General features: G+C 39.1%; 1 protein-coding gene across 4 annotated transcripts in view; it reads right to left on the reverse strand.

Annotated features, from left to right (window-relative positions):
- Positions 1-4,756: 4,756 nt before the first annotated feature.
- The window catches only part of LOC103710882 (uncharacterized), a 30,468-nt gene continuing 18,708 nt past the window's right edge, over positions 4,757-16,516 (reverse strand). For 3 of the 4 annotated variants that reach the window (XM_008796800.5, XM_088722378.1, XM_017843753.5), the window contains 10 exons: positions 16,065-16,130; positions 15,354-15,421; positions 15,231-15,279; positions 15,029-15,113; positions 14,790-14,891; positions 10,358-10,409; positions 8,397-8,448; positions 8,207-8,323; positions 7,206-8,117; positions 4,757-5,778 (listed from right to left, as the gene is read on the reverse strand). In XM_008796800.5, the coding sequence (XP_008795022.2) occupies positions 5,035-5,778; positions 7,206-8,117; positions 8,207-8,323; positions 8,397-8,448; positions 10,358-10,409; positions 14,790-14,891; positions 15,029-15,113; positions 15,231-15,279; positions 15,354-15,421; positions 16,065-16,130 (2,247 nt within the window). In that variant the 3' untranslated portion in view covers positions 4,757-5,034. The remainder of the gene's footprint in view (positions 5,779-7,205; positions 8,118-8,206; positions 8,324-8,396; positions 8,449-10,357; positions 10,410-14,789; positions 14,892-15,028; positions 15,114-15,230; positions 15,280-15,353; positions 15,422-16,064; positions 16,131-16,516) is intronic. The other variant, XM_008796802.5, reaches the window with a different exon arrangement.

A 16,516-nucleotide genomic window follows, 5' to 3' on the forward strand; every position in this document is an offset into this window, starting at 1 on the left:
CTTTGTTCACTTCTTCAACTTCTATCAATCAAATTGATTTCTTTGTGATTCCTAATCACGATTTCAACCATCGGATCGGTCAATACTTCTAGTGTGTGTGACCCCATAGGTTCTATTCTGACTGGTAGTGAGATATATTGTGATCTCTATCACTATATCATTGAAAACTCCTTTCAATGGGTTGGAACGATTCCAACTCAACTCATTAGGGTTTATCGATCATCAAGATAATCCCTATGAGTCCCACCATCCACCAGTGACACCTAGCAGCATGTAGTGGCTACCCAGCAGAATGGAATGATGAACCTCTAGGTGCAGTTAACATGTGATACAGTCCTACTATCGTGGATCCCTACAGGACGGAGGTCATGGACAACTCGTCAAACCCCATCGTCTGTCATATGTCAAGATTTATTTGACTCGAGTTCGATAGTGAAAAACTCTTTCTCCACTGTGTATACTGCCCCGGCCGAGGTCTTACGAACTCAGTCTTATAAATCACATAGGATCTCTTCCTTATCTATCAAGGTCGATAGATTCCATATAGGTGCATACCCTACTCCTACAGTGAACTTACTGCAGCCAATCTACACTGCATGGACCCATATGGCTAGAGACCATGTATGTGTGCAGTCAAACTACAATAACCTCACTGTGAGTAGCCGAAGCACCGCAGGTCAAAGGACCAGTCACACTACTGCAACATCAAGCAAGTCACTGACGAGTGGATAGACATCCAAGTGACTTCTTGTATTGGTCACGCTCGGTACCCTTGTTCTCTAACAAGCACCTGCACTATCACTTCAGTGTCCCTACACTGTGGACTCAAGTCTCGTCCATCCAGAAGGAGAGTGATCTGTGCACTGATCGGATCGATCACCGTCCTCGTGATGATCCTTTGATCAGGAGCATTTAGAAATTAATCACCAATGATACATGGCTCAAATTCTCAACTCTTGAGAATATGTATCATCATCTTATTAATTTCTTGGACGATTCATAGACACATAAACAATATGAATGAAAAAGATGCCTTTTATTTATTCAATAATAAATAGTCAAGTACAAAATTATGTCCCTAGAATCAACAATGTGTCAGCCAAATTGGCTTCTAGGGCATACATCTAACAAGAGGGGCATCAGCCCCTCTCCAATTGCTTAGGGCGACAAGAAGAGAGAAGGTGGCCGGCGCTCCAAAGAAGGAAGGCTGTCAAGGGCTCCTAACTTGTAGGAGCCCTTGATGCTTATAAAAAGGGACCTAGGGCCGGCGCCCTAGGGGTGAGCTCTCTTCCTCCTCTTGCTGCCGCCACCAGCCCCTCTCCACCCTTGGTTCAGCCGCCATCAGCAAAAGAAAAGAAGAGGAGGCGTCTCCCTCCTCTTGGTCTTCTTCCTTGGCTTCAGCGCGTGTGAAGAGAAGAAGGCTGCGAAGGGATTTGATCTTCTTCTTCTTCTTCAAGATCCTTCTTCTTCCTCCTCTCTAGTGCAATCAAGAGTTGATTGAAAGAGAGGACATCAGCCATCAAAGCTATCTTTGCAAGGGAGCTAGCACCCCGGTGAGATAGAGAGCTTGGATCGAATCCTGCTTCGTGTGGATACCCGTAGAGGCCGGACGTTTGAACGGCTTCAAGCGAACCCTCTTCCAAAACCACGAATTCAGATTTGCGGTGATCATCTACCCGCGCAAGGTGAAGATTTGATCTTCCTAATAGTTTTAAAAGTTTTAATTCTTACCTAATTACGAAAGGTCTCGAAACAACGTTCATGCGATGAACGTCGAACCCGTGCATGCCGATTCCGCTGCCATCTGAAAAATTTTTGAAATATCAGCGGCATGGGCGGGTTCCCAACATCATTGGTCAGCAATTTTTCAATGTTGGAAGCATCACAAGCTTGTCTACCGTACGGTATGGTTCTTTGAGCACAAATATCATTTAGACATGGTCTATATTTGGAAGCATGCGAACTTGGGATTCAACTTCATCTGCATTTCCCGTCCAAGATGTTCTACCAAGAACCAAAAAATGGAAGGAAAGAAATCCATGAGAAACGCTCAGCAAACCCACGGGCACAATTAAGAGTAAAGGAGACGAATCACAGAGCCAATATGGAAATTCTTTGTTGCCACTCTGTTTGGTATCCTTTGTGAGAAGAAACTATTTTGTTTTTATTGTTGTAATGTGGCTGACATGCTGTATAAATCGGGCTAGGTGCTTTCTAACTCCTGGTGCTTTCTAACTCTTGTCTTCATATGACATCTCATAGACTTCTGTTTCTAAAGCAGGCATAGTAAATCTCCAGTGCATCAGTGCCTGTTTATTTAGTTCTAGCTCCAGGAATAAGCAATGTGAGAACTGCAACTAAATACATACATACATACATACATACATACATACATATAATTAAAGTTTTTAAAATTGGAAGGGCTTAAAGCTTTTTGCCTATTTAAACTCGATCAAAAATCTAAGTTGTCGCATCATTGCTGTAGTGTGATTGGACATGCTGTATAAAATCTGGCTAGATGCATTAAACTTCAGTCTTCATACGGCCATTCTGGTTGGCTTGCCTTTTCTAAAGCTGAAAGAATCTCTAGTGCCTGTTTATTGACTCCAGCTCAAGGAGAAAGCAATGCGGGAACTACATTTAAATACCGTGCTTTTATTCCATAAAATAAGCATGCTTAGATTTTTTTATCTATTATTTTAATTTTATTGAAAAGGCTTAAAGCTTTTTGTCTATTTAAACTCGATCAAAAATCTAGGTTGATAGTATTAGTTCCCATCATCATCTCAATCATCTTAATCTATGACATGCAGGATGCAGCACGCGGTAGTGTCAAATTATTAAAAGTGGTTTGATGAGAGTTAAAAGCCTGTCCATGAAAATGAACCATGAGATGTTTGGTCCATTAAAAGCATCGACACACCTTGCCTTCTTATGCACCTCGATGCACGATTGCTAGCTTGGCATTGCAATGAATAGTGTTTTTTTGTTGTTGTTGTTGTTGCTGCTGTTCTTTTGGTTACAGAGAGCGTGAATAGACTACAGATGAAGAAATGAAACACTTCAGCATCTGCTCGAAGAAGATAAGCTAGAAGAGGAGGGAATCCGTCACCCCAAAACGATTCCCGTCGCCACCGTTCCCTTCCCCTCGACCTTGCCCCTGCTGTCCTTTCCTCTTCCGCCCTCACTTGTGTGGTGCACATCCCCCTTGCTCCCATGTTCTTGGGCACTCGGCATTTCATAGAACAATTGTTAGTCCCTGACCATGGAGCTGCTGTGCGAGCTCTGCATCCACTCTACCAATGCCCTCTCCTACCGCCACCTCCGCACCCTCATCTGCGACCGCTGCCTCTCCTAGCCCATCGCCATCCGCTGCCTTGATGACCGCCTATCCCTCTACCAGGATTGTGACCAGGGTGGCCTCGGCCACCGCCATTGATGCCACCCCGTGAACTGCTACTCTGGATGCCCGAGCTCTCCTCGACGTGGTCCTCCATACTATTACTAGACCTCCAGCCATTAAGTTGTCAGGCTGGCGGGCCCGAAATGGTCATGATCGAAGAGCACCTGCTGGGAGCCTAGGGAGGACTCAAGCTCGATTGGCTTCTTGATGGTCCGGATGTTAGGTGGCTTGGAGCCTTGCGAGCAAGGTCTGCCGTATCGGTATTGGTCGGCATACCGGTGGCGGCCCGAACTGATAAGAACCGGTTCCGTACCGGTCCGAACCGGTTCTGTACTGGTTCTCTAGCAATAAACCAGCCGGTACCGGCCGGTACGGACCGGTACGGCAGACCATGCTTGCGAGCGCTAAGTTCGGCTCTGGAAGAGTTCTTGAAATGAACATGCGCATGCCGTTGGGTTGCCTGGATGACCTATTCTTGCGCCTTCTTCATATTTTCTTGCTCTTTTTCAATCGCCTGAAATTCCAAGGCATGTTATAGGTGAGATGTTCAATCTCATAGGTGGGTTTCTCTTCTGGAGAAGAATTAAAAACGGGGAAGAATGCTCCAGCGAATGTTCATTTTGCGTTCACATTTTCAGAAACAGGTCACGTTTATTATTATTTTTTTCACACAAATGGTCGAACTCTTTTGGACCGTTATGATCATGCTATGCGACATACAACATCAACTTATACGTGCATCCATTGCTAGTATGTGTGCATCGAGTAAAAAGTAATATTGATTTAAGGATATTGATATAATGGTCCCTAAAGAGAGATGATGGTCCATTGAAGTCCTGGTGGATTACTTTCATAGAACAAATATCCCAAACAATCAACCGCCCTGAAAATTGCACCCGAGAAAATTCAAGATCTCTGCTCAATCTCAAAAAAAAAAAAAAAAAATGAAGTCCTGTGCTTTGATGCCTGTTTATCAAGAATGTTTGGGGTTAATTTGAGTTATCAATTTTCTCCGACTTCATTAATTTCTCAAGCAGAGATATTTTTTTTTATAATCTCGAGAAGGGTTTTAATACATGCTCCAGTTGCTCATGCAACTAATTTCTGAATCATCATCCAGTTAAATCTTAACAGAAATATCAATACGGACACCGAACAGATGCATACTGCTGGACATGTTAATTACGAGAGACCGATGGTAGCAAGTGTTGATAATTTTCACCAAACTTTCCCATGAATAGTCCAGAAAGTTATCCATCCCTCCAAATACATGCTGTTACCTCCAATCAACCATGTGAAAGCAATTATGACAAATAAAGGGAAAAAAAACATTTTCCAAAGAAGAAAAAAATATGATCTCAAGGGAATTGAAGTTCAAATATGGATGGGTCACAGCAATGTCCTCTCCTCTAACATGTAAGATGCTCATCCTGTGACAGGTGTACATGAATTCACCCTGATGTTAATGTACAACCTTCCTAAATAATTCAACTAATCTAATCACCTAAAATACTCTGGAGCACCCGATTTCAAACAAAAACTAAACAATATGTACACAATTTGCTACCTCATTACAGTTAACTGTTCCATGCACGATCATTAACAATCAAGTTTCAAAGGTCTCATGGTTCTTATGTGCTCGAACCTCCTGGTTGATTGCCCTCCCCTTGCCTCAAGTTAGCCTGCTGGGTTAAGGGTCCACGGGCATTGATGCTATTAGCAAGGAACACTGATAGGTGATCAGATATAGAGATAGGAACTGTGGTAACAGGTGGTCGGACTTGCAATGACTGCGGTGGAGGAACCAAGTATTGGCTCAGTGCAGCAGAGTACGCACTACCTGTTAGGCTTCCTCTCATCCTTCCTGTAGGCCGCCAATTCTGCTCAAACGGCAGCTCTGGCAAGCCATCAGATCTTGATAATGAAAGTGCAGGACCCCTGTCAGCAGTTGCTGGGGTAGATGGTGCTGTTCTGGGTATTTGTGGATGAACTGCCGCTGTTCCCGCTTGCAGCCTCACCGCTTGTGCTGCATGTTGGGCAGCCAATATATTACGAATACTTCCAGAGCTTCCTGCTGCTTGACCAACAGCATTTTGTGATGCTTGTTGAACCTGCATTGGAGGGATGAGAGAAAACTGTGGAATATTTCCAGATTGGCATGTTATTTGGTGTGTCCTCTGATTAAGTATCTGATGGGGATTTTGGAGTTCTGACACAGGATGCAATGTAGCTCTATAAGCACCCGCTCCTCTCTGTTGGTCACCTGGAGCTCTTGTGCTGATGACGTATGGTGCTCGAAGGCCAACCACCTGGTGCATTGCTGGGTTCAGAGTGTATTGGTGGTCCTGGCGATCACGGTTCTGTGTATGCAGTAACTGAATGGGGTTAACCCAGTAAGGGAATCACAAATAAAAAGTGGAATGTTAGATAAACTTATCAAAGTAAGCACATCTAAATCAAACAAAACTCAAAAATGATAAAAGCTACAGGAATATCACCCATGAGACAACAATATTTAGTTTCAGAATTGGTAGGCCAAACTCTATACAAATAACTCCAATATAATGGTCATAAATATTCAGTTTCTAAAACTGACGGTTCATTGTGGACCTGAAGATGTTGAATAATTGCAAAGCATGCATGAAGAGTCTTGCTTCAGTTCTGCTTGTAGTTATGGTGAATGCAGATGCAGCTGATAGTAATTTTACTGGAAGTGATACATAGGTGAAAAATTCAATGATACAGAAGATTTTTTAAATTCAAATATACTTCATAGAAATTGAAATTGGAATGTCCAGATGGATATAATATGCCAGTGAAAGTCTATCACAAATTTTGCAAAAATCACGATGCCAGGGGTCTTAACCAGTAGCACTCCACAGAACCACTAAACTCATGGCTAATCACGGAGAATTACTAAGTGATCCCATGTGGTTAATAAGAATGTGGCAGTTGAGTTTTATCATTCAAGTGTTCAATTCATTAGCGACATGTAATTTAGTTATGTGGCAATTTGTACCCTCTGATTTCTAAAGAGGTAATCTAAGATGACACATGATGTATAAAAACCAAAATCACCATCCAGATGCAGGATATCCCAACGTAGATGCAATCAAGTACAGATCTCATTAGATAGAAATAGTTTTGCAACAATCAAGCCACACTATAAAGAGATATCAAGCCGTTGGAAGGCATCATTTTTGGGGTTACTGAATGGTTAGAGTCTAATGATGTTCGTGGGTTTCAGCTATCGAGCTTTGCACTCATGATTGGTAACATCTGTATCCAGGCCTTCTAGTGGTAGCCCAGACCATAAAAGCAATATGTTCATTTGACCATAAGTTGTGATGCCTAGTTACACAAGCATTAAGGGTAACAACAATTGACAAGGCCACCTGAAGACCATTTTGTCTGCTCTTCTCCTTGTGCTCCTCTCCTATCTTCTCCATTCTTTTAATTATAAATTTCCTTTCACATAATCTTTATATTTCTCCTATGACATACCTTTTTTCGCTAATCTATTTGAGGATGATATACCAGATACAGTCCATGTTGCATGTCACTTATAATCTTTGTTTAGAGCCTATAAAGCTTTTAAGCCTGATTCTAGCACCATAGGTCTATAACCTTAAGATCTCAGAGTCTTCCCAGAATAACCATCAAGTGATTCGAAATTTTAATAATGAAGCAAAATTATGAGGGAAACAAATAAACTGATATGACTCAAGTAACTTAAATATCCGGTAACATCAGATTATGTCGTCTTCAATATTGGTTGCTTTTAATTCAAGAGTAGAAATACCTGTGCCGCTGTATGGAGATGCAACGATGAGGAAACTGCATCAGAAGTGCTTGAAAGTTGCTCAATTTCCATGTCACCACTTACTGCCCCAAACCCATCTGAAGCAGATGTTAGTGGAGGATTTGTCTGATAAGTAGCAGATGCAGGACTGTTGGGGATGACAGATGTGGAACTGAGTATATTTGTCCACATCCTGCGAGATGCATTGGGTGTCTGTGTCTGCACTGGAAGGGCCTGAACAGCTATAGGGTTCCTGCTGATATGTCTAGGCAATGAGGGCCTTGCAATTTCATTGTTGATAATTGAACCTCCAAAATGTGACTGTTGTAATTGCATAAGCTGCCTTAATTGTGTTGCATGATGAAATGATAATGTTGGTTGAGAAAGTTCATGATTGGTCGTGGCATCCCGGTTAAGTGCTGGTGAAACAGCATCTGTAATAACAGGATTCAGTATAATATCAGGCACAAGAGACTCCAAGGTTCCAGATGCATGAGCATTTGATCCATTTGTGGGGGCTAACAACACATTTGAGTAAGTAGTTAATGGCAAATTCCTGGACCAAATACCATCCACATGATGCGCAGCTACTTGAGTGGTCCCAGAAGTACTGGCAACTGGCAGTTCAGAATGAAATTCAGAGCCAGAAAAACCTTGAATATGCTCGAAAGGTTTCCTATCTTCAAATTCACAGGTACCATTTTGACTCATTTCACTTTGGTCATCGTCTTCCATTGTCAGGTCCACAACAGTGACTGTGTTGATATCACTCTCGATGCTACCATCCTGCTGTCCCTCAAGTCTCCCATCATGCAGTTCATCTGTAGTTTCATTATGTTTGACGACCGCCTTCCAAGATTCATCAGCAAAGATAACAACATCGGAAACACCCTCTCCTGCCTCTTTCAATATCTGAAAAAGAGGAAAAAGAAAGAAAACATCATGCACTATGGTGGGAAAGTGAAATCACCCCATAGTCAATGGATAGTTGAAGTACTTACCTTAACCATATTTTGATCAATACGCAAGTCAATATAGCTAGCAGGCGTGTTACAACATGGACAGCGCCAGGATGGCTTCCGTGAGTTCACTTCCATGAAATTGTCATAATCAAAACACTATGGAAAATCCTCAGAGTCAATGAACAGCTTTATCCATTTCCATAAAGCAAACAAGCAAAATGAAATTTACCTGATGGTGTTTGCAGAGATGTCCTTTGACAGGAGTTTTTATGCGCTTAAAGCTGCACATATTAGGACAGAAAATAAGGTATTGGCTGATAGAACATAATAACACACTGAATAACTATGAATGATGCATTAGATGCACCTGTATTAATGTCAGGTAGATTGATTTTTCATTTCATTTGGCTAATCAAAGGAGAATATTGAAATCATAGAGACAAAATAATCAGTACGCAAAAGCTATCTGTGCACATGATGCCTCTCCATTCTCCATAGTAAATGGGTCAAAAAAGTCACGCACACACCTAATGCCTGAAATGAATGATATGAAGGCATTTGTTGTCAAATCCAAATATTGGACTCTGTTAGCCCTCATAAATCATCAAGCCTTTGAACAAAGGAAGCAAAGGGCTGGACCAGGACTAGAAGTTGATGAAGGGAAAGATGTTTATTTTGTTGTTCAAAGTGGCATGACTGACATAAATATGAGTACCATTTGGCAACAGCAAATGATCAGATCAATGAGAAAATGCACAGAATATCATCTAACTAGATAAATCCAGAAGCATGGGAGCACAAACATATCTATCATTGGGCCATAAGACAAATATACATGTGTATTGACTTGGTCGCTAACATGGAGAGAAAATCCTGCAACAAAGGAAAAAACAAAATATCAAGCAAAATTAACCATCTCATACAATATATATGCATGCATCCCCACATAATGGGTCCTCATGAAAGAAGGGAAAAGAAAGATTTCTACTCTCTCTCAAGAAACCAGAATCTCCAAATCCCAACCTACAAACCCAAGAAACGAAAGAAACAAAAGGATGAACTCCTCAAGAAATCTGCAATTTTGGGTCCCAACCCATGAAACCCACAAAATTGGCTTCTCTAGGAAATTCAGGCTCTTGGATCTCAACTTGCAAATCCTATTTCAATGGACAATTTCTTCTCTCTTTAATCCAATCCATCTATATTTCCTCTCACATATGTCACACATGCCAAGATCTGGGAGAACACAAGTATAGGCCACCTAAAATAGAAAAAACATATAGGTAACTAATAAACTGACAAACCTTCAGCATTATATGTCTTCCAGATTTTAGTGGTTCTTATCAGTTTCAGTTCTTGCATAACTCATAACATAGGCATTTCTACTTCACCCAAAAATTGGTCCCATTTGACATTTTCATGCTATTTCATCGATGTTTTTATGGTAAAGAGAGGTCATGAAAGCCATGCTGATAGGGATTCTTTTCTCCATAATCTTTAAGTTACATCTTCAATTCCTCTAATACTCCTACTAATCTTTAAATCTCTAATTAAATGCTCACCCTCCTCAGTCTCATCAACAAAGACTTGTGAAAGTGGAGATATCTAGAGGCTCATATTTAGCCTTTGGCGAAAGTCCTTTGTCACTATGGCTTCCCGTGCTCAAATATAAGGACAATAAACAATAACAATTGATTCCACCTACATGTATCTAATGTGATAGAAAACTTACTTGATATGCCTTGTTTACCATGGACTGCTATTATTCCTTCCATAGTTTTTCCAAAATGTAGATAAAAACTTACTTGAACAGTAAGTAGGCACACGGTAAATCAAATTAAATCAAAAGGAACCTTAGCTTGAGAAGCTGCACAGCTGCAGGATTCCCAGCAATACAACAGGGAAGTACAATAAGCAATACAACATATGGAAGTACAGGAGTTGCATTTGGATGGAGTACAAGGGCTTGGCAGACGACTTGAAACCTTGGTTTAATGTGATATTTGTGAACATATAAGCATATGAAAAATGGCAAGTTATTTATCGCAGGAATAATAGGAAGTCCTATAATATATAAAGATATGTGTAGTGTGTGTACATGTGTGTGTGTGTGAGAGAGAGAGAGAGAGAGAAAGAGAGACTAAATAGACACATGATAGTGAAAAATGCTTCAAGAATGTTCTAAAATACCTTATTGGACAATTCAGCGATATTCTTGATGGCCCCTCAATGATCTCAGAATCTAACATCAAATTCATGAAAATGTGTTCGTATTAGCAATGCATCTTAAAATTCAATATAATCCTTGAACACAATCAACTGTAAAACAAAGATGAAGTCTAGCCATTTAACATTGCATGATTTGATTTCCAGCATACTCTATGCCAAAAAAATGTAATTTATTGGTAACTCAATGCTTCTTTAACATGTCTAATTGGCTACTAGCCTGGAAGGTATTTCAATAAACATAAGCAATTTAATAAATTCCAAAATAAAAGCGAGTTGATAAATTTCAAAAAAAAGAGTATGGAAGACCATGATAGATAGTGAGCAATGATGCCTTTTTATATATGGATTAACTTTAAATCCTTTTTCTTTTCCTAAACTTGTTTCTTCATAAGTTGACATAGGTTATGCCAAACCCTTCTTCAAGCACCATTTTTTTGCTTTCACAAGGAAAGTTAACCATCAAGAAAACTTCTTGTTTTTACAGTTCCCAGAGTAAGCAGACAATGATAGTGTCACAGAGATGTTTTTATAAAATTTTAAAAAAACAACAGCTAACTGATATTTCCACTAACAACATTAATGATATGGAGTAAGAATAATTTGAGGTGAAACAAACAACTAGTTGTTACTATGTGTACCCACCAGGTGCATTAAAACTGAGAATGTTAAGGAATTGAAAACAAGCTAGATATGTTAAACAAGTGAGTACCCTAAGGTTTACTCTGAAAGTTAGGCAGGAAAATGGTTGGACATTAATATATTTTATTTTGGAGGTCCACTAATAGAGGATTTACTGATGGAGAACTAAGATTACATGATAAGATTAAAGACAACTTGGAGTGTAACTCAAACTTCAAGAATGGAATAACAGTTAAAAGCAGCATACCCAAGCAACTTCAATATAGAAGGAATGTAAACTGCATGCATAATGTTCCCTCAATAAAACATATGGTGAACAATAAGAATGTCAAAAGGCCAGACATGAGTCAGGCATATCCGAAAATTTTAGTAGGCCTGACTCGATACCCTGTACCAAAACAAAATATAAAAGGTCCAGAGGCAGCCCTATTTACGTCCCTACTAAAGAACTATTCGACTAGCAAACAAATTAAGTGTCTCTATAATGGTCATAATCAGTTGTCAACAACCTAAACCATTCAGGATGAATTCATCAGCTAACATTTCCTAAATTTGCTCCAGATTTTTTTCAAAATTCTACCTTTTTGAAAGTCTCCTTGGCATCTCAAATCAAATTCTGCATCCATGGAAAATATTGTATAACCAAGTTTTAGCAGAGATGCACTTCTACAGAGATGTTCACTTGTATGTTTAACAGTGTATAATTGATGACATACAAGGAACAAAATTGCAGAAGATCTGATCAGCAAACACCAGAGGCTCGGTATCTCGTATCCTTGGTTCCATCTGTAGCACCTCAAGTAATGTCAAGTAACAGAAGGCACTGGAATCCACATCAACCCCACAAGTTGAGCCAAATGTCTTTGATTAGATTAGTATTCTGTCCATATGTTGGACAAGTAGCACAAGCTCTAGTATAGCCCTCACGTGGTTGTTTTAGTTTCTTCTATTTATTTCCATTTCTCGCTCCACTTTTTTAAGCAAAAGTGGAATTGCATTGCTTTTGCTTCCTTTAACATATTTTCAAGATAGAAACAAAATAAGGAGAGGATGACACCATAACACCAAAGCCCAAAAAACTGTAAAGTGTAAACCATAAGTTCCTAAAATAATTGGAGTATACAGTAGCCTTGTACTGCTTCTTGGTCTGCCCACGATAACATTTCTTACAAACTTCAATGTTGCTAGCACGAACTTGGTAAATGAGTCTTCAAGTATGTAGGTTAGTAGAAAGTGAAAACTATTCAAAATTGAAACAGGTTACCAGGTGGTTAGGACTTACAGCTGCATACAAACAGCATGCCCCCATCGTTATCTTAAAAACGTAGAACTAGTACGTTGATCGTTTCCCACTATTGATTGACTTGTTCTCGCTTAACCTGGGTTAGTTGAGGCCACCAAATAGCTACAAGAGCAGAAGGTCTCAGCTGACAGCTCATCACTACAGAGTGTGATGGTTGATGGGCTTCTTTTGCATAATAGCATTGCGCTCAAAATGACACCCAATCCTCAACCATTTCCAGTGACAAATGTCAAAAATATGAAGTGCTTGAAGATCTTTATGAAGAACGATTTTCTTCTGCTTTTGATGCTATGTAACATAAAACACAATATGTACCACTGTTTTAACTACCAGAATATGCATGGCATAGTGTACCATACTGGGAGGGAACCAATACCTGTTATGCCCCCCAAAAACCAAGTGCACCAAAAGATATACCGTACAGTTGAGTGCCAATACTTGTGCCGAAACTGGGTATAAAACCTTGATATGAACTAATAGTCAATTACATCCACCCAGCCACCCACATACCCATAATGCACATATATGCAACTCAATTTTTTTCCATGGTCTGGGTGTTGATGAACCTAGTTTCTTCTTCAGAAATACTGGGCCTAGACATGTTTGAAATGTCTAGGTTCCAAATGATCCTACATTATCTGTTAAAGGAGGAGGTATTAATGAAAATAGGGTTAGGATATTATTTAGATCTATTGCACTGGAGAAGCAATAGAGTCAGAAACTCCATTAATGATTAAGCACTTGAATCAACCATAACATACATGGTTGACATGAAAAACAGTCTCAGGCCATGACTCAACAGCTCCATAGCATTCCTGTTTCAAGTTACAATGGATGAATATCTCTTTAGAAGACAAAGAAGACCCCCTTTAAAAAAGGTAGGCTCCTTCATGCTAGGACATCACACTCTAGAATCTACACAACAATAAAAAATGGCATTTAAAGTTTATAAAAGAGTTTTTTACCCCCACTCCAGAAATTCTTTGGAAATTCTCTTGTTCTAGAACAACAACATAGCCAACGCAGTGAAAAAGCCTGTATATCATCAATTTACAGTTATCTTACTTCTAAATCATCAACTTCCTAATATATTTGAGAATCCAGAAAAAAATGTTTGACTCTTACTGTAACTCTAGAATTCTATTATCTATCTGAAGAATGCACTACCATAATCACACACATTACCACCAAGCCTTATCACATCTAATTTAAGTTCTTTAATCACTCTTTATGATTCACCTGGTGAAAGCATAAACTTGTGCTCATATCCTTTCTCCAACAAGGTCAATATTTTATTATCAATTTATCACCATAAGGCGATGACCTCATAGTCCATTGATCCCAATTATACCTTTGAACTTTTTTAATACTCTAGTTCAGTGCTAACCCCGGTTCTTATCTCATCTTAGACTAATACAGCAGCTGTAATCATCAGATACACCAGAGGACCTCCTATATCTCAGCAATATCCATGAAAAGAACAGATAAGCTGTTATTGGGTTTTCTTGATATATTTCAGTGTTAACGAAGAAAAAATGTTAACTGGGACAAGATGCTACCAGTACTACCTCACACTTGCAATTGCACTTCTATACAAGTATTTCCTTTTTCTACAATTACATGAAACGCAAACAAGAATTATAACCCATACTCATTCAAATGAGAGCCAAATTTTATTGACCATCTATCATATTGCTTTCTCCTTTTGAAACATGGCGATTTTACTCTCCTCATCTCTAATAATGTTTTCTTCGAGGAACAGAATTAATTAATTCAAACCTTCACAACTACAAACTTCTGGGCTATAATTTCACCATGGAGTTTGGTGAGGAAGACTAACACAATCAAACGAGCTAGTAAGGCATACCATGAAAAGACCTTCTATGAGGTTAGAATTGAGACTACGATCAAAAAACGATATAAAAATAAACGACAAAACTGAAAATCTATGTAACCTACTGCTTCATATCATGCACAATGTTGCTACAGTTGTTGGACCTCTTATTGGCTCTAACTCAGTTTGGTACAACATATGATCATCTTTTGGTAAGAGAAGCGGCAAAGCCTGATAGCTTTCAGAATCAATACTATTTATATCAAATCATGGGCAGATATTATTCTAGACTTCCAGCAAATAATTAATGACAAAAATGAAAAAGAAGTGGAGCAATTTCCAAGGAGGACATAAAACTAGCGAATATGGTGGGCAAAAGTAAGCACTGAGTTGTTTAGAGAATAGGATATTTACAAGTTACAACTGCTTTAGATGTCTGGAAATGTTTGAGATTTATATGTCTCATGTGATTGACTAGACCAATAATCCAAGCAAAATAGAAAATAATACATGTCATACCAAAGGTGCCAGCCCTAGGGGAAAAAGAATCCATTTCAAATTGGCAGTCTCGTCAATAAAACAAATGCAAAATACTGACCAAGGTTGGTCTTGCTTACCTGAAACAAGTTCTGCAGCCACAGGTTGGACATAATCTTGGAGTACTGGGGCATCAAGGTAAGCTATCTTGCTCATAAAGGCTATCACTATGACATAGTTACCTGTTATTTGAGTTAGACAGGGAATTGATTACAAGCAGATCAAGTAAAGGTGCACTGTGCACTCATTTTTTTTTTTTGTAAAACAAGTCGCACTCAATTTTGAAACCTTTTGTGCATGTGCATATGCATGTGCATACCATTAAAAAATCCAACTGCCTGGATAATATTTGTCCCATATTTGAGCATTTTAGTAATATCGGTCGGAAACTGAGGTCCAGTATCCTGATGAATTAGAAAAACATATATTTAGTATGTTTATGTTGCACCACTCAGAAGACCAAAAAAGAAAGAGTGGCTTGAAAAGCAGCCATAAAAATCAGTCATTGAAAGCCCACAAACCATTGATATATTTGTTCTTCTATCAACGCCTCTTCCATTCACCAAAAAGCTGCAAAAAGGGGGGGTTTAAACTTTAACAAAGATCAAACTTGCTGTACTGGAAGAGGAGAAAAGAAGATGTACCTCACATGTGGTGGGTTTATAATACAAGACGATGTCTCTAAATTATCTGTTCGAACAACAAATAGCCTCTGCAAGAATGTGAAGTTAAACTCAATAGACAACCAACATTTGGATTGCTTGAATTTAAAGATAAAGAAGCAAAACATGTTTTTCATTATTAGGTGGCGCACACGACAGCATTCATCAAGCTGGGCACATGGGCTCATCCCACCTGCTCTGTTTTGAGAGACAATATGTGCTACATGCAGCGCAATGCATATGTACTATTAGTGCTATCAAGCATGGACGGAAAACATAGAAAATGAATATGGAAGCAAAAAATAGCAGTTTACTCATTACTAAATTATATGTGCATTCTCAAAAGAAATCACATCAAATAATTAATCGAAAAAGAACCCAGCCAAGATATCAAAGATGTGAGCAAAGAAAAGATACCTCACTCCAAATACTAAATAAATAAGGATATCAACCAAATGAGCCTAGACAAATAAGAAAACAACAGTTCTCTTCCAGTAGGGCTGCCTCAACTAGCACAAAGAGATTACAATAATGCACCATGCAGCAATTACAAAAACTGTATCTGGCAGTTGACCTCGGATTTGTTTTCAAAATGGATCAACTCTATCGTATCCAAGATAAATTAGATGAGTCAATAGATCATTGCTTATCAAAAAAAGTAAACTACACAACATGTATCAAGAAAATGCTTACAATCTTCTCATCTGCAGGAATATTCCTTCCGATTTGGAAATCAGCCATTAGAACATGGTATCCATGCTACAAAATAGATGAGCGAAAAAAATTAAAACTTGCCTGAAGAATCAAGTCCTTTCAAAAAACTTCCAACAGCATCATAAAGCAGAATCCAAATTAACTTAGCAATGTACATAGATGTTAAAATAAATAAAGAATCAATTTCCGCAATCTCGGTATCGGATACCGTATCAATATCTTATCGGTTCAGTTCAGCACGGTACATCTCTGTACCGAAATAGCTTTCTAATCATTTTTCTCAATTTTTCTCTTAGTACGCCTCAGTACAGACCGGTATAAACCTCAGTACGCCTCGATATGGGTGGTACGAAGCTTGTACCAACTTGAAGGTATGTTTCATACCGATTTTCTCCCAGTACAATACGGTACCGTACGCTCCGTACCGGGCA

This window comes from Phoenix dactylifera, chromosome 5, assembly GCF_051530095.1.
Source record: "Phoenix dactylifera cultivar Ajwa chromosome 5, Ajwa_hap1_PhDact_Kaust_v1.1, whole genome shotgun sequence".
NCBI classification, from domain to species: domain Eukaryota; kingdom Viridiplantae; phylum Streptophyta; class Magnoliopsida; order Arecales; family Arecaceae; genus Phoenix; species Phoenix dactylifera.